Here is a 27,673-nt window from a genome sequence, read left to right on the forward strand (position 1 = left end):
CTATAGCAGTAAAGAGATTATACTTTTAATTTCTTATGTATTTGCAGATATTCCCCTTACTAAATTTCTGGTTTTGCACAAAAACATTTTAGTCTTACCTTTACTTTCTAATTCAGTTTTCTTCTTTTTAGCCCATATATTATGATAGTTTTCTGCCACTATTTCAACCATTCCCTGTATCACCACCAAAACAAAAAAGAATACAAAGTCAGAAGAAAATAATATTGAAAATATTAATGAAAGCAGGAATCTCAGCAAGAATATCTCCATCAGGAAATACTTTTTTTATGTTGCCCTTCCTAATGTTTTGTCACCTAAAAAAGGTTGCTGGGGAATCAGAACAAGTGTGTCATTTATTTATATGCAACTAGGTGAAAGAAGAGTCTCTTATGGGAGGGCTAACTGTTTAGAGTGCCTTGTGATTATGGTGCCTTTTCTTAGGTAATTAGAATTGGGAATGGATCCTAATTATAAAGAGATCTCATCGGGGACAAAGGTGAGGCTGCATTTCTGTATTGGGATGCAAATGACTACATTTAGTTGCAGGATGCAACTTCTTTCTTACTGTTGGTTGGGGCACAGTATTTTATTGATCAGTCTCTCTGTAATAATCACTAAACAGTCTTCTTGATTTGAGCATACTGTGAAACTACTGAAATAAGGTACTATTTTGATTTCATTTCTTTGTGTTGTTGTTTTTCACTGGCTTTAACTGGCCATGTTTTATAGCCATACAAATTCTAGCATCTGTATTTGTATTTTTGAATTATGTTTTTTCAATATGTTTGAGTTTTTGCATAGGCTATAAGCCCTAATGAGCAAACTGGAAATCTCATTAATGAATCTATTGGTGTCTATTATGCTTTGTCAAAAAAAAAAAAAAAAAAAAGATACATTTTAAAATAATACGTTGATCAGTTGTTGGACCATCAATATTATATTGCATTACTAATTAACTCTGGCTATTGTAGTTAGTGGTATATTATGTACTATTAGGGTTTGTATCACTTTATTTTCTGTGAATTGCTTTGAAGGCTATTTATTTATTTAAACATTTATATTCTGCCCCATCCTCCCCATATAACAAAATCAACTTAGGACAAGCATCAGTTGCTTCCATGTGACCCAGTGCTTCTCATGGAAAGGAGAACTACCAAGGGGCTACATGAGAACACCTATTTGTTAGCCATAGTTGAATTTATATTGATGGCTTTTTGATGTTACATTTCTCTAAATATTTAATACATACCTGAAGTTCTCTGGAGAGTACAACATTTGAAAGATCAAGTGGTGCTGGACTGTATCCATTTCCCTGCTGTTAAAAAAGAGAAGAACAGATATCTGATTTTGCATATTTAGAATAGTTATATTAATGTATTAAAGTTAAGTATTAATAAATCTTAAATAAATAAAGTATTAAACAAGACATACTTATTCTTGTCTGAGAATTTCCAGCAGCATAGCAAGGTTAACTAGCAGAGTGACGGGGTTAATTTCCACAGAGAATAACACAAAATTATTATTGTACCCTTCAATCTTAACCTAAGTTCTCTGGCAAAAGGCAGGCTCATAAGACTGAACTGTTGGAGCATAATTTTAAAGGAAATAACAGTAAAAATAAATGTTGCTATTTGAATGGCTTTTAAAAGCAAAACATTTTTTTAAAGGACAGGTTGCATATCTGTAACTGTAGTTTTTTGAGTGGTCATATGTGAACTCACTGAAGAGTTTTGGTGGTACCCTCACACCTCTACCAGCCCTATACAAGGGGCTGCTGCCATAGTCTTCCATAGGATGCTGATGCAACGATCAAGACATGACAAGGAGAGGTTGGGGGGGTTGTGTGAGTTCACAGGTAACCACTCAAAAGAACTACAGTTACAGGTATACAGCCTGTCCTCCTCCTTCATGCTCTCAGTGACTCACAGCACTGGTAGACTAGCAAGCTACAAGAAGTAGGAGGTGGGAGTGTCAGTGTGAACAATCAAGGTTGAGAAGCAACATTTAATAAAAACACATGTAGTCACAAGCATAAACAGAACTCCCTATTCCAATCAGTTATACAATAGGAATGACTGAATAAATAGAGTGTTGAGGGAAGATAGGATCCTCAATGCCACACAACACAGTACTGAGATAAAATTGGTATGGGATGCATTCAGCAATATAGTACATAGGTAGAAATCAGTATGGAGGTAGTCAGCATCAAGAAAGCTTTCCTAGAATCAAAATCATTTAGAATGCTACAGAACACTCCAAATGAGACTCTGCACAGGCTAAGGTAACCCAGTTGTGTGAGTCACAAAGACCATGAAGAGGAATCTTAAGTTTTTCCAGTATTTTCATGCACACCTTTTCAAAATACTCTGCAATCTGTATTGTTTACTTTGAAGTATATCTGCCTTTAATTATAAAAAAATATGACATTGGCACTACAGAGCCAGCAGAAGTGAGATCCTTCCCCCTTTCTATTCTTTGTAGTTTTCTGGCTTGAAAGAGATTCTTGGTCTGCCAGTGCTGGTTTTGAGTGAACATGGGGGGCAGTAGTAAGGAGGGAAATTGACCCCTTCCTTTTCAGCTGGAATCCACTACTCTGAACCAGAAGCTTAATACTGGCTTAACAAGGAGGGCAACTAAAATCGTGAAAGGACTGGAAACCATGCCCTATGAGGAACGACTTAGGGAACTGGGCATGTTTAGTCTGGAGAAGAGAAGGTTAAGAGGTGATATGATAGCCCTGTTTAAATATTTGAAGGGATGTCATATTGAGGAGGGAGCAAGCTTATTTTCTGCTGCTCCAGAGACTAGGACCCGGAACAATGGATGCAAGCTCCAGGAAAAGAGATTCCACCTCAACATTAGGAGGAACTTCCTAACAGTAAGGGCTGTTCGACAGTGGAACAAACTCCCTTGGAGTGTAGTGGAGTCTCCTTCCTTGGAGGTCTTCAAACAGAGGCTGGATGGCCATCTGTCGGGGATGCTTTGATTGTGATTTCCTGCATGGCAGGGGGTTGGACTGGATGGCCCTTGTGGTCTCTTCCAACTCTACGATTCTATGATTCTATGACTGGATACTGCCCAATGAATCAATCCCACAAGAGAGTCAGGACTTTTCAAGATTCTCTTATTTCAATATGAGTTTCACAACTAAAGTAAGGTACATACTATATAAACAGAAAAACAATGCTTGCTACTGAACATAATACACAGTTGGCCCTCATTATTCATGGATTTTTTTATCCATGGATTCAAGTATCCACAGCTTGAAAATATTTTTTAAAAGTGTAAATTCCAAATAGCAAACCTTAGTTTTGCCAAGGGACACCATTTTGCTATGCCATTGTATGTAATGGGACTTGCGCATCCACAGATTTTTTTTTATCCACGGGGGTTCCTGGAACCAAACCCTAGTGGATAACAAGGGCCCACTGTATATACTTTATATATTACTTTATATATACACATAATGTTAAACACTTTACACATAAAATTATACTTATCAATATGTAATATTATATACTTTATATATAATCTTATATACTTTATACTGTTTACTATATTGGTTGGCTAGGGTGTTAGCACAGCTGCTCTTTCCCTCAGCTACTGTTCAAAAACTTTGCAGCTATGCTACTTGCTGTTCACTTTCTTTTTATTGCTGTGCCATCACCTAACAGGTTCTTAAGGTGAGCAAGATGAATTCCTTTAAATAGAAGACTATAAGCCCACAGAAGTCTTGCCTTAAACAAACAGTCCTTTTGTGGCTGAGAAGAATGCAGCCCTACTTCGGTGAGATATTGGAGAAATCTGGAAAAAGAGGCTAAGGCCAAAAGGGACATTCTCGTCCTTTTTGGTTAAATTCATAGGCTGAAATCCTGTTGGTGACTAAAACTGACATTTATGCTAGCATAACTCTCTCTGTGTGTGTTTCAACCAAGGAACAGCACCAGAAGCATGGCAGCAGCAAAATCCTGATAAGGTAGTTTTATATCCTAACAGATGGCTTCCACTGTCATCCATTGTCACTGCAGCACCCACAGTTCCTTCTCCTCTGCTGCTGTTTTTGCCACATTCTCCTCTACCACTGTTGTATTTATTGAAGTCAATAGGATCCTGCCCACAGTCTCTATCATAGCCATATTCTATTAGCTCATGTCATAAATATACTGGTCAAATCCAAAGAGTCTTATATGCATGCTCTGTATTCCAGGACATTATTTTTTATTTCTAACTGATGTTGTTTATTTTGTATTGTGAGCCCCTCTAGAAGATCCTCTGGCTTTCAGGAGAATGAGGATATACAGCTACATAGATGCTTGGCTTTTTGTATAAAATCCAGAGGAAGGACCCATCAGATCTAGACATACAGCCTGAAGAAAATTGTGGAGGGAGGAGATTTGGAGAAATGTGGTTATGGGAGAGGTGGCCCAGGGAAGATTTTGCTACAGGGAACTATTGCTGTGAAGTCTTCTGTGAGTCCAACACCTCCTTCAGGCAAACCCATGTTTAAAAGATTTTTCAGTGTATAACAAATTATGTCCTCATTATAATTCAGACAATTCACTATTTCACCATAATCTAATGTGCACAGCGTAAATAATGCAGTTTGCAGCACTTTAACTTCCATGGCTCAATGCTATGGAATTCTGAGACTTGTAGTTTGGTGGGGGCACTAGAGCTCTCTGACACGGAAGGCTAAGTATCTCACAAAACTAAAAATCCCAGACTTTCATAGTGTTGAGCCATGGCAGTTAAAGCGGTGTCAAACTGCATTATTTCTACAGTACATCTTAGACCACTGTCAACATTTCTGTCAATTAAAAAAAAAACTTTCCTGTGGAAATTAACCACAATATAGAAGCAGGATCAATGCTGAAGAAACAGATATATTTATAATTTATTCTGTTTTTGAAGAAAATTCTGTCATACTTGGCTGGACTGTGATACACTTCGGAGCTTTTCATTTTCACGTTGTTGGACTATCATTTCACCTTCTTTGTTTCTTTCTAGACTCCATCCCATTGCTAACATGGTTTTAAGTGACTCTCTGGCAGGCCATCGGTAGATTTCCTTTTCCTTTAAAAAAAATTCACAAAAATTTTATAATGTTGCATCGAGACAAACTAGTAGAATAGTAGAAAACTATTTTGTTTATACCAAAGGTATGCAAATTCTGGCCAACGGTAAAATGTGTAGCTTGCATTTTATTTGTTTATTTATATCTCACTTTTCTCCTAATATAGGGACTCAAGGCAGCTAAGGGCAAATTTAAAACATCAAATTAAAACAGTACAATTTAAAACCAATAAAAATAATGTATTACTCACAATAATATATTTTTATTTCCAGTAATATCAATTATTATTTTTGTTTGTTTCTTATTTTTCTGGACATGATTAAGTTAAACATAAGGTCTAGTTCCTGATTACCAGGGATTAGGAGTTTGAGAACTTTAGGCTGTGAAATGGGCCTGTAGCATTCCAAAACAGAACATTCTAGGGACGGGAGGCAGTGGGGAACACATTTTACTACACAGCGAGAATGCTGCCACCGCTGAGCATTCCCATCCCATTCCAGATGCATCCCAGAGGGGGCAATTTTCGGGAATGTTTAGAAGCATTCCTGGAAATCGCCCCCTGGGGAACACATCCGGAACAGGATGGGGATGCTCGGCAGCGGCAGCATTCTCGCTGTGCAGTAAAATGCGTTCCTTGCCACCTCCTGTCCCCAGAACGTTCCATTTTGGAACGCTACAGGCCCGTTCCAGGGCCAATGCAATAAAGTTTTGAGTCTCAATTAGTTTTAGAAATATTTATTTAAATAATGCAGTTTTTGAAGATGTCTTTTTTTGTCCAGCACTTGCTGCTACTGCTGTCCTGCTGCTTTGACCTCAAAGCCAGCTGAACCTATTCCACTCTCTAGCCACACTCTGTTTGGTGCTAGGGGTAATGAAACCCAGCTCTGTGCCACAACTGTTTAAAGTTCTGGACTAGTACTTCAGCCCTTGGGTGTACGCTTCTTGTAATATAGCAGTGGGCAGAGTTTCTGACCGTCTACCTTAGGGTCCCCAGACATGGGCTATCAGTCTCAGACTCCAACTGAGTCTCCCAAGGCAGGTAAATCTCCCCTGTGTCCTTCTCTCTTGACCATGCTTCTGCTCCCCATTGCACCTCTCTTGTGTCTCCACTGTTGCTCAGCTGGCCTTCTCTTTGGGGCCTCAGCCCATCTGTCTGCCTATATTCTCTTATTACTCCACCTGTATTTCTTTCATTTGCCCTCTTAATTGACAAGCTGGAGCATGTCCAGAGCAGGGCAACCGAAATGGTGAAGGGTCTGGAAAACATGTCTTACGCGGAGAGACTTAGGAGCATGTCCAGAGCAGGGCAACCAAAATGGTGAAGGGTCTGGAAACCATGTCTTACGTTGAGAGACTTAGTTCAGCCTGGATAAGAGAAGGCTAAGAGATGATATGATAGCCGTGTTTAAGTGTTTGAAGGGGTGTCATATTAGGGATGATCAAGCTTGCTTTCCAGCAGCTCTAGGACCCAGAACAATGGATTCAAACTAGAGGAAAAGATCTTTTTGACAGTGAGATCTGTTTGACAGTGTAACTCACTCCCTTGGATAATGGAGTCTCCTTCTTTGGAGATTTTTAAACAGAGGCTGAATGACCATCTGCCAGGGGTGCTTTGATTATGTGTTCCTGCATGGCAAGGAGTTGGATTGGATGGTCCTTGTGGTCTCTTACAACTCCATGATTCCATACTCTCTGGTTGTCCTATTTTCCCTTCTCACCTCTGTGCAGGCCTTTCTTTTACTCTCTTCCTCTCTCTGTTGTTCCCTTCTCATCTTTCTAACGCTTTCATTCTGCACTGTCTGCACATTCTTCTCTTCTATTGCCTCACTTCTCCCCTCTTAACCCCCCCCCCTTTTCATCTTCAGATGCCTTGGCTTACCCTCTTCTCCTCCCACATGCAGCTTCTTCCAAGCTGCAGAAGGACTGGGAGACATGTGGCACTGCTTCTGATGCTACCCCAGGCACTGCCACTTCCCTTTGCCTGCAGCAGCCCCTGGCAATGCCACTGCAGCGGTAGGTGTCACATCACCATGGTGTCCTTATTGTTTCACTCTTCCAACACAGTATCTGTATAAACTAAAAATGGAAAGCCCCATACACCTGAGTAGGATAGTGTAAGAAAGGAGCATTAATTTCTTTTCCAGGTCAGGGTTGAGGCTTTGACTAAGGTTCTCTTCACTGGGGTTCACCAACAGATGAGAAAGCCCCCTTTTGAGGTGGTTTCTGATTCTTCAAATGCTCTTTCCATCCATATCAAGGACTCTTTTTGTGCTTACAGGTTGGTAACTAGTGGTATTAATCCCCTTAAAAATGGCTGTCTGGTCTCTGTGGCTGTGCTGCATGCCAGGTAATTTTAATATATTAAGCAGCAGCATTGACTGGCCACTTGAAGCAGGAACGAATGGAAAGCAAGAGCAGGAATGGATGTCTTCCCTTTGGTTTGATCCATGGGCTTAAATATGAACACTATACACTTCCTTAGCCATTGCATCTGGAGGAGTAAACCTTCCTTTAACTCCCATGTACGTATATTCTTGTTCCTATTGCTAGTTCCTATTCCTAGGGTATTAGCAACTGGTTGACAGGTATGAGAAGAAATGTAACCCACTAACATCATTGTGCCTGTGCCTTGGGATTTTTAACCTTCATGGTAATGAGAGGATCTGATTTGTATTGAACAAGTTTTCCCATCACAATCTGTTTTAGAGATAGAAATGTTATTGAGCCTGATCCTTTACAAATGAAAGCAGAGGGACTGCCCAAAAGTGGGGGTGGAGTCACCTTAAGTAATGTTTGTGCTTAACTTTTTGTGCTGGCCTAATCTGGAGGCAAGCAAAGTTGCTACATTCACACTGCAGTTGGTCCATTCTATTTCCATTATTCCCTGGGGTCCAGCAGTGTGTTTTGGAGGACTGTTTTGGTCAACATTTGGACCTAATGCCATACTAAATTTGGTAAGATGCAGCTAATAAAATTGTGGCCATATTTAATCTCACTTCTTGACACAACATTATCTGTTCAGCCTACCACTCCTTTCCTGTAACATTAGCACAAGCCATTAGAACTCAGTCACAGCTATCTGAAAAAAAATAATCTTTTACTACTTAACAAAATTGTAGCATTTAATTATGTGCTCTACAGTATCACTGAATCCATATTATTACTATAAATCCTGGTTCTGATTCAATGAGAAGCAATCAATGGAGATCACCTACTGAATATACATAATGCAGAGACTAAGACCAGGACTAGAGCAGGGATAGTGCCGTATTTTGTGCTTAGCAGACATCTCCCCCAGTGTTGCTTAAGTGTGCACATGCAAGATGCCATTGACAGACTTAGCACTTGCCATGACATACCAGGTATTAACATTAAGTGTAACTGCTCATGAGTGTGCACAATTCCTCTGGTTGCAAAGAGGAATTAAATAAATAATGTATTTATGATAGGGGACAAGAAATGGTTACAAAGGGCTAATTCAGTAATGCAGTACTTAGAGGTGAATGGAAACCAATGGAAATATCAATTATGACAAGACACAGAAACGTCTTTAAAACACTTTGTAGGCTGTGCATCCACACTGCAGAAATAACCCAATTTGACATCACTTTAACTGTCATGGCTCAATGCTATGGAATTCTGGGAATTTTAGTTTGTTGTGGCATCAGAGCTTTCTGATGGAGAAGGCTAAATGTCTTACAAAACTACCATTTCCAGAATTCCATAGCATGTATCAGTTAAAGTAGTGTTAAACTGGATTATTTCTGCAGTGCAACCTTGAAGATCTTTCTGTCTCAAAGAAAAAACTAATTAAAACAGGTTATGTCCTGAATAACCCCTGCCAACTATCCCCTTCTAGCTAGCCAACAGTTCCAAGAATCATTTCCCCCACAACAAAACTTTACCTCTTGATAATGGACAGGTAGGTGCTACATAGACATTTAAAAACAGACAAATTATCACATATTAGGTTTTTAAATGCAGAGGACAAAAAGGAGAACACTAGAATGAAGTAGAAATGACATATGGAACCTTAAAGACTAACAGTTTTATCTGGTATAAGCTTTTATGAACTGCAGCCTACTTCATCAGACACATGGAGTGTTGCCTCAGTTGGCAGATTACAATATACAAGTTAGGGTGGGAGGATAAGCAAGGGATGAAAGGAAAATGAAATGTAAATGGTTCTAACATTCTTAATGTTCATGAACAAATAATGATTGAAATACAGACAATTATTCATACACGAGCTGATTAACATGTGGGTGGAGTTCTGCTTCTTAAAATAGCTCCTTTGCACCATAGTGGCTGAATCTTAATCCTCATCGATAAACAGGCTGATAATGGGATAACTGGACGTCTTTCTTCAAGCTCTGTTAGTCTTCTTTTAAACACTCAAGGGAGATATCAAGCTCACATAGTGATACCAATGTAAGAAGAGCCATTTGGGTCAAACTGAAGACTTATCTAGGCCAATGTTCTGGTCAATCAGTTGTCTATGGGAAGCCTGCCATAAGGACATAAAAGGCAACTGCACTTTCCATCTTGTGTTTCCCAGCAATGGATATACAAAGGGACATTGCTTTTGAGACTGGAAGTTATATAGAGACATTTAGACTAACAAACACTGATGGCTCCATCCTCTATGAGTTCACCTCTAGCATTCTACTCTTACAGGACCCAATGAGATCCATATGGGAAGACCATGAGCAGGACATGGCTACTCACCTGGACATCTTTTTTAGCAACTGCCATTAAGAAGCATATTTGCCTCTAATACTGGAGATAATTTGCAAGCATTGTGACTAGTAGTCATTGACAGATCTTGTGTCAGGATACTGTTGAGATCATTCATGGATTAAAAAAGATATAGAAAGGAGAGGCAGAATTCAAAAAAGGAGGAGCTATTTTCAGTGTGTCTAATTCTTCATCAATATTTCTTTTTACGGCAACTAATGGGCAACAATCATTACACCTTGCACCAAATTCAGCAATGCAAATTAATCTAGTACAGTACTGTACCACAAATTTCACATTGTGAATTGTAACATGAATTATATAGTAATTATGTTCTGTGTGAAGAAGTACTTCCTTTTGGCATTAGTGAATGAAGAAACCAAGCTTGAGAGACAGAAAGGGGGACAAATGTCTCCCTATCTACTTTCCCACACCATGAATAATTCTAACTCACTTCTGTTACACACACTTTACTCACATTTTTCTAAGCTTAAAAGTCCCAAACGTTTACAATTTTTTCCATAGGAATAATAATTCTTTTATTAGTTTGGTTCCCCTTTTCTGCATGTCTCTCCATATCTACAATATATTTTTGAGGTGTGATTATCAGAATAGCACACCGTATTCAGGTATATGTCTGCATCACAGGCTTATATGAAGGAATTATGGTATCTGCAATTTCATTTTCAATTCCTTTCCTAATAATCTCCAATATGAAATTTGCTGCTTTACAGTGGCTGCACTCTGGGTCAATACTGTTATTTAACTAACCATTACACCAATAAATCCCTTTCCTGGATAGTCACCACCAATTCAGACTCTATCAAGGCAAATGTGAAGTTAGGAATTTCTCTTTGGCCCCATGTACATCACTTTACATTTGTTTACACTGAATGATATTTGCCATTTTAATGGCCATTCTCCCAATCTAGAGATTTATTATGAAGTTACTTCCTATCAGTAGTTCCTATTGATGAAATGTTAAGTATTATCCAAAACCTCTGAGTAGTGTCCCTTCTAAAAAGACAATAGTCAGCCAGAACCCATGACAATAGGCTTTTCCAAACCATAACTGTACACATTATTGCAAGGTGCTGACTTTCCCCAAAATAAACACTAACCTATTAATTTTTTTAAAAGCCAATAATATCCTCAAGATATTGAGGACCAGGTAGACAGCTCCCTTTACTATTAAATCCATAAAACTGAATCAATTGCTACTGTGAATTCACAATGAATTAAAGTACTTTAACTACCCTAGACTAAGAGCTAAACCCAAGGGGTAGTTATAGTTACAGTAGATATGTAGGATCAAATGGATTAACATGTGTCTTTTAAAATTCAGCAGCTGGGTCTACTCTAATTGGGGCTAGCAATTAAGATTTAATCCTAAATTCAGAAACAAGCATTATAGTATTAAAAAAAATAATGATACCTTCCAAGTGTAATAGAATGTGATTTAATCTGTGCTCAGAAAACTTGTAGTAGAGTGAAATATATAAGAATGGAAATGCTACATAGTGGTAACTTGAAAATAGCTAGGGAAATGTTCTATCATTAGCCAGTTATCTTTGAATTATTTCCTAATTGCTAAAAAAATGTTATGTTTTTTGTGGGTTTTTTGGGCTATGTGGCCATGTTCTAGAAGATTTTCTTTCGGATGTTTCGCCAGCATCTGTGGCTGGCATCTTCAGAGAATGCTTGCCTGGAAAAAGTGGGTCTGTATACACTGTGTGAGCCTGGGAGCCTTTCAACTGGAAAGAAGAAACCCTTAAAGTGAACAAAATTTGGCTACCAGTCCTGAGGAATAGCAAAATAAGGACTCAGCAAATGCAAATGGGAAACCATTCAGAGTCAGGGGCTTTCCCAGCAGATAATGATCACCAATTAGCAGACATTAATCCTCTTTTGCATTAGCCTCCCATCCTGAGGCCAACCATCAGCAAAGAACAATACACATGCAAATCACTCCTGCATTACCAGGCTCACAGTATATATAGACCGACTTTTTCCAGGCAAGCATTCTCTGAAGATGGCAGCCACAGATGCTGGCAAAACATCAGGAAGAAAATCTTCTAGAACATGGCCACATAGCCCGAAAAACCCACAAAAAACCATGGATGCCGGTCATGAAAGCCTTCGACTTCACATTAAAAAAATGTTTATTTTCCTAGTCAGAGAGCAGTATGGACTAGGCCTGAAAAATGTGCATTAAGAGCCTTATTACACGAGGCAGGTACATCAGAACTATGTCAGGCCAATAGTGCCTTCAGCTGGCATTTATTGTCCTGTGGGAGACCATTTTAGATGAGTTTCTTTTTGTTAACACACACAAAAAATTGGAAATGACCTCCTTTCCTGCTTCTGTGCACTATGATGTGTTTTGTGAAAGTTTAATTGCATTTTTGCTAATTTTGGGTAGGCTGGGGGTGGTATAGTGGGTATGCTGTGGGTGGGAAAACATAATAGGGATAGGAGAGAATGACTTTCTTTATTCAGCATTCAACTCAATTTGTTGTTCCTATAAACTGTGGCAGCAGTGGTGGCTTCCAAATGATTGCCCATCAGCAACTCTCAGGTGATGGCACTCAGCTCCAAAGGCAAGACCTTTCTTTTCTTGACTGGCCCATCACTGTCCACCCACAGTGAGGCAATAAGCAAAGCAAAAGGCCACTGAAGAGGGAGGGCTATGGCCTAACAAGTTCCTCTGAGGCTGGAAGGAAATTCTGGTAACCAGGATATGGGGTGGACAGGCAAGGATAACAACAGTCTAGAGACAGCCCAGATGGAACTGTAGGCAGTGTGACCCGGACAGCCCTCACTCCTTTGCTGGAATCAAATTAAGATTAAAGTTGAAGAGGTGTTAGGAAAGGCAAAGCCTGCAGCTGAACCAGGAAAGCAAAATATTATCTGTTGTTACAATGCTATGATGTCATGGTGTTTTATATTTTGTGCACATGTGTATGTGTGTGAGCCAAACAAAAAAAAAGGGGGGGGTTGGGATAATGTCTTGGAGGAGGGAGTGGGTAGGCAGTCTCAAACGCTGTGTGTGATACAATTTTAGCACAGACAGATGCTGTAATCTTGAAACGTTCGAAAGGCGAGCAAGGAAAGAGAGCAATGTCCTGATTAAAAAGAGTTTTTACAGACAATGCAATTGTAATGATAAGCCTCAAAGAGCTAGACATGGTTATGAATATAATGGCTGAGATCTTGCATTTGGGAAACATATATCAGGCATGGAGTTACATCTCTATAAGTACCTCTCCAAGTGATAACTCACTTTTTAAGTGTTAGAGTCCACCCAACATAGCTATGTCTGTGTTGTTGGAGAGGTGGGGGATCACTGGAGATGTGTCTGACAATTTCCTGTAGCTGGATGTGCTTCAAGAAGCATTTGCAGGGACTTTGCAGGTCCTTCAAAGACCCCTTCAGATTATGTTATTGCACCATGTCCAGCTACAGGGCAATAACTGGACGTGTCTTCACTGACCCTCTTGCTCCCCAACAACACATAAAAGGCCATGTCAGGTGGGTTGTATTGCTTAAAACTGGTTCTTGGGAGATTTGAGTCACTGCACTGTTAGTAAAAAAAAGGTCTGACCTCTACAATGATCAAAAAGTGGGTTACAATAGCTTCTTAGACTTACATTATTGTAACTCACTAATAGGATGCCAGCCCATAAATAGACTTTAATGTATCTGTGTAATGAGACACTACCTAAACAGACTTGAATTTTTTTACTGGGATTGCTAACATGTGATTTTAAAAAAAGTAAACAAGATTGGGCTTTAAATTCCTAATGGTAGTCCTTCTGTGCACATTTTGGCTAGTTACACTACATAGGACTTACATCTTGCCACATTTTGTTTCATATCACACTGCCAACAATATTAAAATATTAATGAAAAGTGTGCACAAGCCCTGTTGTTATTTCACTAAATAAAATGTTGTAACTTTTCCTTCATTACCTTGTCAGTCAATGTTTTAAAAGGTCTTATTAAAGGATGCGTCTTCATATTTTCATCAAGTGAAGCAGCATACTTCCATCCACTATTACTCTGAAAACAGACACATCATTCACAGAATGCATAATTAGCTATGGAACTATTTGCTTGAGATGGCCATGTTAGCAATTCACACAAATGGTCTTTTTTAAAAGAAAAAGGACTTAGTTGGCTTGACAGGAAGAAAGAAAATAATGTTCTATGTTCAGATACAACTAAGACACTGCCTAAACTTTTGAAGCTAAGTACTAAATATAACTGAAACGTGTCTCAGCATTGTGCTTAGAGATACTACAGCGTACAGCACAATTGCATGGGAATCCCACAGAAAATGAGTTTTTGGAGATGGGTACTACTTCATACATACAATGAAGAAAGAGGGCCACAACACAGACAGAAAAATTACAAAATTATCCTATGTCTCACGTATACTGCTACATGAGTGAAATTCTGCTTCGTAAGATGCTTCTTTTGCTTCCAATGTGAATCAGAAGTACAAGTGTATGCAGCTATTTTGTACTTCCGTGGTTTTCATAAACTCAGTCTTTGTGGAGCTATTGAGACCACATAAACTGTTGCAATCCAACAGGCCTGCTCTTACCACATGAAGTAGGAGGGCAGCCCAACTCACCATCACCACCTCCTTTGACATGGATCTGTTAGCTCTGCTTTGCCACTATCTATGTTTTGGGGAAGAAATGTTGAACTGAAGAGTCTGCTCCAGGCATGTAGGTTCCCTAATGGGAGTTGGGCTCTATATTGTACAAGAAGCTTATATGTCTACTTCAGATCTTCCTTTCCAATGCATGTAGCAATATAGAGTAACTAGGGTCAAAATAAAATCTCAACAGAGCTTTTGTCTATGTGCATATACATATATACTTCCAGTTGACTTAAAATGGTCTGCATATTGATATAGGTATTAAATAATGATAATAATAATAATAATAATAATAATAATAATAATAATAATAGGAACTGACTAGTACTACTGCATCTGTGCAGTGGCACTCCCACACTAGGTGTCACCCAGTGTGGGGGCAGGACATTTGGAGGGGCAGGACTTCTGAGGCGGGATTTTTGTTTGGGTTTCTGGGGGTAGGGAGCACACAAGACAGTGTGCTTGTACAGGCTGGAGCTGTGCATGTGAACTCGTGTGGGCCAGAGCAGTGTGTGGGCGGCCCAGAGCGGCACACATGGGGGGAGAAAAGGTGCACATGGGGGGTGGAGTGGTGTGTGCATGCACAGATGGGAGCAGTGCACACAGGGGTGGAGCAGCATGTGCACACACAAACAGGAGCAGCATAAGAGGGGCGTGGGGTGACACACACATGGTTTGCACATGGGGGATGGCATGGGGGTCTGAATGGGTGTCACTCCCCTTCTGGGATATCATCCCCCCACTTCTGGGGTATTGCCCAGTGCGATCCGCATCCCCCACACCTCCCAGTGACGCTACTGCATCTGTGAAAAATCCATAGAAAGTTGTCTTTGTTTCCTCCTTGATGCCCAGTACGTTTCACCTCCTTAACTGAGCACTATCAGAAATAAAAGTTCTTGCTTATGACAGCTTTCTAATTTTGTTCTTACTTGTACTATCAGGTGTAATTACTTAGGTCTTTTCCCAGATCTTTTCACTTTCCCTTTAATTTCCAGAAAGTCAAATGCTGAAAATCCTATGTTATCTAGTATGATCTTTGACAGGAGTAAAGATAGACCAATAAACTGACCCATTCTTTTCTTCTTCTATCAGTGCCTATCTGAAAATCATTTTGCATCAAACAGTATGTTTTTACTTTACAATAACAATATGTTCAATATATTGTTTGAATGTGTCTTTCAGTGATGAGAATTAGCATTACTACTTCAGAATTAAGTGCTAAAATGACAGGTTGCTTCCTTGTAACACTACTTCTCTGAATTGTTGTCTGTGTACTCATGCATATGAGTTATGTACTTGCACAGAGCATGGTGTGAGACATTCTAGAACCAAGAGGATTGGGGGAGAACTCATCTGTTCTTATTACTACATGATTGCTACCTAATTCAAAGGCTTCTATGAAAGGCTCAAGCCCATTCCAAAAGTGCTTTGTAGGACATGTAAGCAAATGAACAGTCAATAGAAGAAGTCACAGAAGCCATTTTTAAATTAGGGGGCTTGTCTTGAGAGTAGGTGGTACTGCACTGACTATTTAGACAGTAGTAATTTTTATGATGAATAAAACTTTGGGGAATTCAGGGCACATTGTCCCCCCAAAAGGTTATGGAAGCCCTTGCCCCTTATATCTTCTCTGCAAGAAACACTCAATTTCTAAGGCTCCCAAAGGCCCTCTAAGGGCTGGGGGTGAATTTCACAATGTTTCGACCTGATGGAGCATTTTAGTCTCAGAGAAGGTAATTTTCTCTAACGAGAAGTGATTCAGAAGTTGAGTCCCAGATCACTTCCTATTAGAAAAAACCTGTCTGGAACTAAAACTTGGGAAAAGTTGTGAAGAATTGTCTCATGCTTCCCATCAGGCCCAGGGAGGCACAAAAATGCCCTAGGAGAGCTGCATGCAGCCCTTGTGCAGGACTCCCTTATGCCCTAAAGGTCCATGGTATGGAAAATCTCCTGTGGTTCTTCTGACAAGAGAGTTCCCCAAGTAACCCATCCCTTTGAGCCTTGCTTCTAAGGACCCCCAAAGCATTTCTCAAGAGTTCACTTGTAGCATGTATGTGCAGGCTGACCTCCTCCTCCAGTTGCAGTGTGTAATTGTAGAGGATATTAAGGGCCCTATTGCTCCTTGATTAGTCCCTGCATAGGTGTCCAGAATGTAAACTTTTTCATGACTCAGTCCACTTCACAAGTGGTTTGACCATATAAGATCCTGTTTACAGTGTGCCATATGGCAGGTCTGCTAGCTAGCAGGCAGTGAGCTATATTCTGAAAAAACATAACCATTTTCTGATAGTCACCCAGTAAAAAGATGTAGCCATTTCCTCCCATAGGTACTGTTGGCTCTCTGGCACACTTGGTGAATGAGACTCAAAAGGTCAAGGCAAACACAGAATAGAGTTTATGACCCACTGAATCCTATTGATAGTCTCAGTTAAAAAAGACCCAGTGATTCATTCAATTTATGTGAGTGTTGACTCAGCATTCAACAACTGATTCAATATGTCTATCTAGTTAGGACTATTAAAAAAAAAAAATCCTGTGGACCTCCCTCCTCTTCCGTGGCTATGAGGATGGGCTACTGGGGCTTTAGCTGGTTTTATTTTAATTTTATTTTTGTATATTGTATGGTGTTGTTTTTAACCATTGTACGTGTATTGTAATTTTATGTAAACCGCCCTGATCTATGGAAGGTGCGGTATATAAATAAAAAATAAATATAAATAAAAGCTTTATTATTATTTATTATTATTATTAACACAATTTAGACAATGAATTCCATTCAGGCCTTCATTGCTGTTGAATTATGCTTCTGCCTGATTTATTAAGAGGTATGTATAATAATCAAACTTGGGGTGAAAGTAGAAAAAATAAATTGTCCTATTGTAATGGAACTCTTTGTTAATCCTCCAACAGAGATGTAAATCTTCACTATTCTGTCTTCATTGATGAAGAGAATATGCACAATCATTCGTTCCCAGATCAAAAAAATGAGTTTCTTGATAATCAGCAACTTGCATTGTAATTAAAATAGATCAGTGAGAATTTTGTGTAATTTACTCCCTGTATTCAATGTCCTGAACTGTTGTGTAGGAATTATTCTTTAAAGAAAAGCTCTTTTTTGTACAAAAAGCTTGCTTTTTGCACAGAAAACACATTTTCTATGCAGAAAATGTTGTTTTTTGCACAAGAAAACGCATTTGGGTTCCCCTCCTGCAGACTAATTTCTGACCAACGTTTGTTTTAAGGCAAGAGTGGGCAACAGCAATCCACTAGTCAGAACAGCATCCACCAATCCTTTGTTGAATCTGTCATATTCAAAATAACTGAAGAATTAACTCTGTTTCCCCTAGCACGAACAATTATTTAAACACTTCCTTCATTCAATGCACATTAAAATTTTTAGCACACTTTTGACCAAAAGACTTCCAAAAAGGCAACATACCAGTGAGTCTCAATTTGCATTGTCCCAATTTACAATGTTTTTCTTACTGTTGTTGTTAACTGCCTTCAAATCAACTTATGGTGAACCGCCCCACTCATCTCCTGTACACTCATGGATGTGGCTTCTCTTATTGAGTCTATTTGATCTGGAATACAATCTTCCTCTTTTCCTATTGCCCTTCCTTCTCATTATATACGCAAAATACAACAACCTAATTTTAGTCATCTTTGCTTCCAGAGATATTTCAGGCTTGATCTGCTCTACGATCCGTTCACTGGGTCTTTTTAGTGGCCTCTCAGAACTCTCCTCCAGCACCACATCTCAAATGAATTGATTTCCCCCCCTATCAGCTTTCTTCAGTGTCCAGCTTTCACAACCATAAATAGAAATGGGAAATACATTGGCATAGACAATCCTAACTTTTGGATTTAATGATACATCTTACATTTAAGAATCTTGTATACTTCCTTCATAGCTGCCCTTCCAAGCCCTAGTCATCGTCTGTTTTCTTGACTGTAGTCTCTGCTCTGATTGATGATTCCAAAGTATGGAAAACTCTGAATTATTTCAATCTCTTTATCATTACTTTAAAAATATATAAATTGTCTGTGGTCATAATTTTTGTTTTCTTGATTTTCAGCTGTAAATCTGCCTTTGCACCTTCTGCCTTGACCCTCTTCAATCACCTTTCCATGTTTCTGATAGTTTGTGCTAATAATATGGTGTCATCTGTATATCTTAGATTGCTGATGTTCCTTTCCCCATTTTTCACCCCTTTTCTGAGTCCAATCCTGATTTGCGTATGATGTTCTCAGCATACAAGTTAAATAGATAGGGTGATAGAATCCAAATTTGCCTGACCCCCCTTTACATTTGGAAACCATTCCATTTCTCCATATTCTGTCCTAATAATAATCTCTTGTCTTGAATATAGGTTACACATCAGGACTATCAAATGCGTCACCCCCATTTCTTTACGAGCGATACATAGTTTCTGATTATCTAAGCAATCAAATGCTTTACTATAGTCTATAAAACACAGACTGATCTTCTTTTGAAACTAATTAGTAATTCCTATTATCCAGCATATGTTTGCTATGGCGGGATACAAACCGTCAAATAGTACGTCATCAATACATACTAGGGTTAGGAAGGGGCGGTGCTTCCGCACCCCCCTAACCCTAATACGTATTGAATACGTACAAGATGGCGGTGCCCTGTTCATACGGGCGCAGCCATCTTGACGTATCGGACGCTGAGCGTCCGTATGCATCGCGTCCTTTGTGACGTAGCGAGTGCGCCCCTGGCGCCTCGCTACGTCGCAAACGTGACTCCAAAAGAAGCCCCATTTTGGATCTTCTTTTTTGCTCCGCACGGGAGCCGCGCGGTTTGGCTGCTGCAGCTCCCGCATGGAGCAAACGGCGGTGGCGGGGAAGCACCGCAAAGCGGCGGTTTGTATCCCGCCTATATGATCATTAGTGCCTCTTCCTTTCCTGAACCCTTGACATTTAGCAATTCTTGCTGCATATATAGTAAGTGTTGTAGAATTTTAATTATCACCTTACTTGCATTAAGAATTCAATTCAACGGCTCTGTGATTTCTGCAGTTCCTGGTATTACCTTTCTTGGGACTGAAATATATACTGAGCATTTCCAGTCTGTGGGTCACTGTTCTGTTATATATGTTACAACTAAAGTACATCCTGTTTCTGTTGCTTGGAGCAGCTCTATTGGTATGCCATCAGTTCCTGGTGATTTATTTCTCTCAAGTTCTCCGGGCATGGCTCTCTTTTCACTTTTTAAAATTTAAGGTTTGTCCTCATGTGGTTCATTTTTAAAAGAATGTCATCAATTCATCCCTTTTATATAGTTCAGGAGTTCCCAACCTGGGGGTCACAACCCCTTTGGGAGTCACTCAACCCTTTCTCGGGGGTCACCAGTTTGGGAATCCCCCCTGCCTCCCCCCTCCCCTTCTCCCCGTGGGTGCCAGTGCTGGCGTAGGCACTGCGTGAAGAAAAGGGGACATGTCTGCCTCCTCTTCCCCTTCACCCCGCAGGTGCCGGTGCCAGTGCCGGTGCTGGCGCAGGCACCCATGGAGAGAAGGGGAGGAGGAGGGAGCCCCGACCCCATCCCCTTCTCTCCATGGCTGCCAGGCATCCGCAGGGAGAAGGGGACGGGGTCGGGGCTCCCTCCTCCTCCCCTTCTCTCTGTGGCTGCCAGACAACCGCAGGGATAAGGGGATGGGTACGGGCCTCCTTCCTCCTCCTCTTCTCTCTGCAGCTGCCAGACAACCACAGGAAGAGGGGGATGGGACTGCAAGCCCCAGCAGCCTTTGCAACCAGAAGTCCGCCCCTTCTCCACCCGGCGGCCTCCCTAATTGGTTGGAAGCTCAGGAAGGGGCAGGACTTCTGGCCGCAAAGCCCCCTGGGGCTTGTAGGCAGCTGAAAGTCCCACCCCTTCCTGGCCTCCCAACCAATCAGAGAGGCCGCGGGCGGGACTTTTCCCCACAATGGGGGTCGCGGCCCAACAAAGGTTGGGAACTGCTGATATAGTTCCTCCATATATTATTTACATTGTCTTTTTATTCCTTCTTGGTCATGTAATATGTTTCCGGGATGGTCATATAGCAACCCCACTCTTGGCTTTAATTTCCCCTTTATTTCTCAAATGAGGAAGTCTCTTGTTCTTCCTTTTTTGATGTTAGCTTCTATTTAATTGCATTGATTATTACAGTGGTTCTCCTTATCACTGCACACAAGTCATTGTACATTTGCATTCAGAGTTCTGGTCCTATTTCTGTTGACATTCTTTCTTTGCTTCTGTTCTGTCCTTAACTGCTTATAGAGTTTTGTCTATTAGCCACTGAGGTTTCTCTTTCTGTTTTGGCTACAATCCACAAATAAATAACTAAATGGAAGTCACACCCACAACACATAGCTTTCCCAGGGCACCTGTGCATCTGAGCAAGGCATGAGAGCATAGAGGAAGAGATGAAAGAACAAGGAAGGTGAGGTGAGGCTTTTTGGTGTTTTGGTATGAAGCTTTGAGCAGTAAGAAAAGGTAACTGGAGCAGTTTTCTTTCACCTGCTAGCTGGGGGGAGTGGAAAGGGAAAGAAAGCAAGTGCAGTCCTGTCATTGCTGGAAGGAAGAAGTTTCCTTTTCATGCTTTAAAGGGGGAGTGCGAGGGAGAAGAAGAAATTGGAATCTTGGAATTTTGGTATGGTTAGAAGGGGTTTCTCTGCTTGCTTAGGTGGAATGAGCAACTGGACTCTGCTTTCTTCACTCCATAAATGTACTGGAAAGGGCACAGAAGATGTGTTGCCTTTCCTCTTGTTGTGCCCTCCACAGCCCTAATATAAAGTGAGACCTGTCTATATATTAAAAATACAATAAACAACAGGGACAGCATAGTGAACAATTGAGCAGGACATAAAACACAGCCTGAACACAGACATCCACTTGGGCATCTTGAATATGCACATGAGAAAACAGCATGCCATTCAGGCCACTCCCTGACCTACATGCATTCATCAGATTATCTGTAAAGTTATACTAAAAGATGGTTCTGTAGATGATATCAAAAATTCCATGTACAATCAAGAACTATCAATGACAATCCTGCTCCTCCCATACACTTTGATTCCACCTCAGTGAATGACTGAAGGGCTCTTGAGTTAAGTAAATGTTGTGGAATCCTTTTTACTAGTTTGTGATAAAGGTATTAGGAACCACATGGACCACTTTAAACTGAGAGTTTAGGATGAATTGTGTATATCTAGCCAAGAACCACAAGTTTTAAATTGCTAACTTATAAATATAGACTGTCTCTTTCACTTCAGGAAAAACAAAAATGTGATATATGAAATAAATTAAATGTAACTAATATATTAATTAATCTTATGATAACTATTAATAATTGCTACAGGCAAAACCCACAATTGCAATGGAAAAAAATTATTAGCTTTGGGAGCTGCTAGAAAATTCACTGGTTTGATGAGAAAAACTATTTAAAAACACTGGTAGAATATGCTGCTGTGATAATCTTGGACTCTGAATGATGGATTTGTCATTAAGTTCTCATTGTGCTTTAGTTGTCCTTTTCTGACAGCTGTAAAATTTATAATAATCCATACCTTGTCGCAAGCCCATTTGTCATGTGTATGTTCAGCATACTTGTTGACAATGTACTCCAACTTCTCAGGAAGTGTAAAACTGAAAAGACAGAACAGCAGTATCAATTATACATAATTTGCTGTGAGTGCAAAGAGAGGCTTATATCATGCCATTCTACCTTAACACATCCACCAAACACCCATTTTTCAAAATTACAAATCTGCTTACAAGGAATAGTCAATAACATCATTTCAATTATACTCCTTTATTACTTGAAATAAGGGGCTGGAAGCCTGGAGGAGAAGCAACAAATTATTTACAGCTTCATGTTACACTTAACATTCCATCCAGACCACAGCATTTTCCCAGAAACTTGACAGTCATCACCCACTAGTTAGTGTACATAAGGAAGTTTACTATGAGAATTAATCTTTACAGAACACTTTTGTCTTATATAATGCTATATTTTATTAAAGAGATAGCAGAACTAGAATAGGAATCCCAGATAAATTTTAAATAATAAGTTTGTCATGACTCACTTCACTGTGTTGACAGGCTTGGGATCAAAGTTTCCTTCAGCATCCACTGAAGCTTGCTTTTCTAAAATTGAGGTAATTTGGGTGTCTAAATAATCTGGTGGCAAAGCCCCAGCTATTGCACTTAAACAAGGCAAGGCCATTCGAAAGAGATCTGGATCATACTTCTGCAGGAGAGATAGGAACTGGTTGGAAAATCCAATAGAAAAACATGCAAAGCGTTAGTTAAGGCAACACAGCTATACAGAAGCAGAAGTAGCAGTTGAGGAAGCCAATTTTTAAAATGTATATACAGTCAGCCATCTTTATCCACGGATTCTTTATCCACAGATTCAACCATGCAAGGCTTGAAAATATGCAAAAAATATAAATTCCATAAAGCAAACTTTGATTTTGCCATTTTATATAAAGGACACAGACCATTTTACTATGCCATTGTATTTAATAGGAGTTGAGAATCCATTGATTATATTATCGGGGGGTGGGGGCAGTCCTGGAACCAAAGTCCAAAGGATATCAAGGGCCCACTGTACATTGTTTAAATTGTTTAAATAGTTGAAGAAGAGTACAGGAACAAGCTTCCAAATCAAGTGAGCAAAGGGGAGCAGAGATGAATGATGAAGAACTTGTATTTTTTTATTGCTAAAAAGTGCCTGACTTTCACAAGCATGTGTACATGCGCGTGCACATGCAATTAGCACAGAAGATCTCAATAGGACTTGCTTGTTCAGAAAACTAGTTTTCTTTTCTTACATTAATTGGCATTTCTTGATGTTGCACATGCAAAGCCTAAATTGAACTTAGTGGGAAGAAAACTAACAACCAATTTTCTTATCTTGTATCATGCTGTACTACTGTTAGTATAAAACCTTACTACATTACAGGGATTATTCTATTTCATGTGCTGTCATCAACAAATGGGTACTCAGTCTTTCAAAACAGTAACTTTCCTGGCCAAAGGCCAAACGTGAAAGTAATCATGTACAGTGCTCCAGCTTCATACGCAGGTGCACCATATGCGGTTTTCAGCATATGCTGAAAACCACATGCTGGAAGAAGCAATGGCACATGCACTGCACCGTACCATGGGCATGAGCCCCATTGTTTTCAATGGGGCTTCACCATATGTGGTATTTCATTTTCACAGGGGGTCCGGAACAGATCCCCCGCATAAGGGAAGGGCGCACTGTAATCTTACATTAAATTCATAGTTGCTTTACAAAACTGAGCCTTTCTCAGCTGGACTGAACAAAGGTTTTGCCCCAATCTAACCAAGCATGTCTCCCAACTGAATCAATTCACTGCTGTAGTTCTGGTGATTTGGGCAGTTAGACATGTCCAATAGGTCACATTAGAAGGCAATGAGTTTTGGGGTTGGGATTGTTGTGTTATCAAGTATTCTGTTGGATAAATGTAATAAAACTCAGCAAAGTGTGTTTTCCTTCTTAATACATGGGCCCTTAATGCATCTTGTCTGAATAGGTGTCCTTAGTAACTAAGATGGCCTAAATAACTAAGTAACTAATATAGTTTTTCTGGTTTCATTTATTCATCATCTTGATCAAACCAGAATAGATTTCAAATGACCATTGTGTGCAGTGTATACCAGCATAGGCATGCTTCAAAGTATCATGTGCACATCTTATTCTGAAATACTACCATTACCTTAGATGAGAGAGAATCAAATATTCCCCAGAAAAGTTTTTCTGTTAAATGTAGCTCTTCTTCTGCTGCAATTCCATAATTTCCCCATCCTGAAGGCAAACAGTAATATTTCCAGCATTGTTCGTAGTGATTTGTGAGAAGCTATGAATGGCAGGAAGAAAAATCAATTAAAAGAAGAGAACAACATCAAGTTAATATCTAGAAAACAAAAGGCAGCAAATGAATTTTATTTAATAATTTAGTTTATTGTTTTTAAAACTTTGAATACTTTCAAATATAGCATGGCCATAATTTTATTACAAAGCATACACATATTTTGTCTAAACATATTGGTCTCTATGTAATGGTGGCTTTATTCAACAGGAGCATGTTTGTTCACCCAAGGTAATAATTCCTTTTTCACCTACTCCAGTTGTGTAAGGTCTTCTAGCGGCAAATCAGAAAGGCAGGAAGTAGCAGACAGAAATTGCTCCTAGCCTGATCATCCCAGGGCCACAGTGAACACACATCGTGGCCCCAAGGGTGCCTCCTGCCACAGTCCCAAAAAGGAACAGAGAAAATCCAGTCCTTTTGCGGGTTGGATTTAGACTGCGTTAGGTGGCCCCAAGGTGGCTTTCAGGTGCTCCAGGGGCATGCATTGTGTAAATGCCATGCGTTAGGATGGAATACACTTTGTTAAAAAACTGACTCAAGATTTTTCACATATCCGGACCTTTTTACAATAATTTCATCTGGGCAAGAACAGATTTTGTTAGTTAAAAACAATCTTATTCACAGAAAATGCATTTTCAGAGTAAGGAATTTTGTGCAAATTAATTTTTTATGAAAGAGTACAAAATAATTGGATTGTGTTGTTATTGTTGTTGCAAAAACTCTTCTAGTCATGTCTGGTGTGTGTGTGTTACCATTTGAAATTCATTATCCTTGTGTCTGAGAATTAAATAAGTAAAGATTGATATCCAAGGAGGGGATCACAGAAAACCCTGATAATGTGGAAGTGCCATCTGTTAATGTAAAGCTACCACTGGATAAAACCCCAATATGTGCAATACACTGGGAGATATGGTGTATCCTTCTTACCCTACAGACTAAGCTGTGTACAGTAAAGATAAATCATTGCAGCCACTGCTGTTACTACTGCAGCAGCTACTGCTAACAACTTCTTCTAATGGGTTCTCCTTCATTAGAGATTTTGAAAGAGGATTGATAGTCACCTGTCAGAGATGCCATAGTTCTGAATTCCTGCACTGGAAGACAGATGGACTAGATCTCCTTAAGACACCTTCCAACTCTACAATTCTATTATTTTTCTTCTTCCTAACTCTCATTCCATCTTTTCTGCAAAGAGTTCAAAAAGACACAGATATCTTCCTTCCTATTTTATTCTTATAGCAATCTCAAGGCTTTTAAGAAGTCCATTACAAGTTATTCAAAGCTCAATAAATAATCTTGAACTTCCCTGACACTAACCTTTGTAAAACATCTTTGTGACTCAATATTTAACATTCAAACTTTTTAAAAAATGTGATCTTTAAAAGATTATTAGAAACTCTATATAAAATGTGCAGCTGCTAGCAATTGGCTTAATCCATGCTGCATCCTCCCTTACTGAGGAATGCAGACAAGGCAAATTCAAACCGTATCTGAGTGTCATGGTCCAGAGCACATACCTCAAGTCTTGCTGTTTAATCAGGAGCCAGGTTTTCAATTATTTATTTCTTAATTTATTATTTCTTTAAAAATGTATACTCTACCCTATATCAAAAGAATTTATGTTGTTGTTCTGTGCCTTCAAAGCCATTTCTCACTTATGGTGATTCTAAGGTAAATCTATCATGGGGTTTTCGTCACAGAATTTTTTCAGGGGGGGGGGGAGCTTCCCATGAGGCTCAGAGAGTGTGATTTGTCCTGTGGGTTTCCATGACCAATCAGGGATTAGGACCCTGGTCTCCCAGTGCCTTAAACCAGCACTCAAACCACTACACCACAATGTAGTGCTCTCAGGGCGGCTTACAAATAGTGTTAAACTAGATTAAACGGGTTTATAGAAATCAGTAACAATTTAAATAAGCTAAAACATATGAAACAATATAATGCATTACAAACAGATTTTAATTTTTTAAAGTTTTAAATACTATATATCAAAATATTTATGCTGAATTAATAATTCTAAAGGCTTTGGTGAACAGCCAAGTTTTAATATGACATATAAATGACCTAAGTGTGAAGTCAAAGTCAAATAACATAAGTGTTCATGCCAGTCAGGACCCCATGGTGAAAGCATTCCACAGTTGGGCTTCCATGACTAAGAGGGCATCTCCAATATCCCAAAACAGTGTATATATTTCACTGGTGAAAAATGGAGTAGAGCTCCCCCCCAGCAGACTTTAATCCTTGGGCTGGCAGATGTGGGGAAAAGCATTCCCTCAATTATTGAGGTTCCAAGCTGTTTAGGGCTTTAAATGTCATCTCCACCACTTTGAATTCAGATCAGAAATGTAATGGAAGCTAGTGCAATTCTTTTAAGACTGGCATTACATACTGTCTATATGATATTCTAGTCAGAAGTTGAGCTGGAGCATTTTGTACTAGCTGCAACTTCTGAGTCTTCATCAAGAACAGCCCTGCAGAGAATGAATTACAGTAATGTAGGCCTGGTACAAACAGGTCCTTTGCGACACACCCATGACATGCTAGGGTTGCTTGGGGGTGGGGTGTCCACACGCCCCGCAACCCTGGCACATCATTGGTGTGCTGCAGCTGCATGGCACCATCCAGATGGTGCACGCAGCAATGACGTGCCAGAAGCACAGCATCCAAATGGGGCTGTGCCGCTGGCACGTCATTGCACCGTCATTGGCGCTTTGGCACAGAGCAAGTACACTGCAAAAAAGGATCCGCTTCCGCGGACTCCTTTCATGCTGTGCAGCAGTGTCACACGATTTGGTTGCTGTGACGCTGCTGAGGAGCAAGAAGAGGTGCCCTGTACCATGCCGTAATTGGGAGTTTACCTGTGTATGGACTACAATGAGAAGCAAGCAGGAAGTGAAGCAGGGCTGGGAATCCCACTGTTGTCTCCACACTCATAAGAAATAATAGGATCATCTGCAAGCTGTATGCCTTACCAACTGGGAAGTCACACTTCACGCAACTAAAATGTGCTGTTGTCTTCAGTTAATAACTGGAGACAACCATGACATCTCGATATATGCCACTGGCCCTCCCAGTTGGGAAGGTGAGCAACATAACAGGAATACACCTGAACAAGAGGCAGAATGTAAGAAAGGGGCTTCCTCAGTTTCTGTAAGTCAGATGACAAATTTCTGTGGTTTAAACTGTTGGCTGGAAACAAATTTCCTTGGCTAATAGAGTGGCCTTCAGTTTTGCATTTATGCACTTAATCAATGGAACCACCTGTTTTTGAAAGATAAGAAAAGAAA

General features: G+C 39.8%; 1 protein-coding gene across 1 annotated transcript in view; it reads right to left on the reverse strand.

The window, feature by feature from the left end:
- RYR3 (ryanodine receptor 3) overlaps positions 1–27,673 on the reverse strand; it is a 442,959-nt gene that overhangs the window by 168,590 nt on the left and 246,696 nt on the right. Inside the window, exons 50-56 of the mRNA XM_089521997.1 lie at positions 24,234–24,374; positions 22,572–22,753; positions 22,053–22,131; positions 13,784–13,873; positions 4,927–5,073; positions 1,250–1,315; positions 99–174 (exon numbers count right to left, since the gene is read on the reverse strand). Coding sequence (XP_089378123.1) covers positions 99–174; positions 1,250–1,315; positions 4,927–5,073; positions 13,784–13,873; positions 22,053–22,131; positions 22,572–22,753; positions 24,234–24,374 — 781 coding nt within the window. The remainder of the gene's footprint in view (positions 1–98; positions 175–1,249; positions 1,316–4,926; positions 5,074–13,783; positions 13,874–22,052; positions 22,132–22,571; positions 22,754–24,233; positions 24,375–27,673) is intronic.

The sequence above is a fragment of the Sceloporus occidentalis genome, unplaced genomic scaffold, assembly GCF_023333645.1.
Source record: "Sceloporus occidentalis isolate IW3139 unplaced genomic scaffold, rSceOcc1.0.p SCAF_4, whole genome shotgun sequence".
NCBI classification, from domain to species: Eukaryota; Metazoa; Chordata; class Lepidosauria; order Squamata; family Phrynosomatidae; genus Sceloporus; species Sceloporus occidentalis.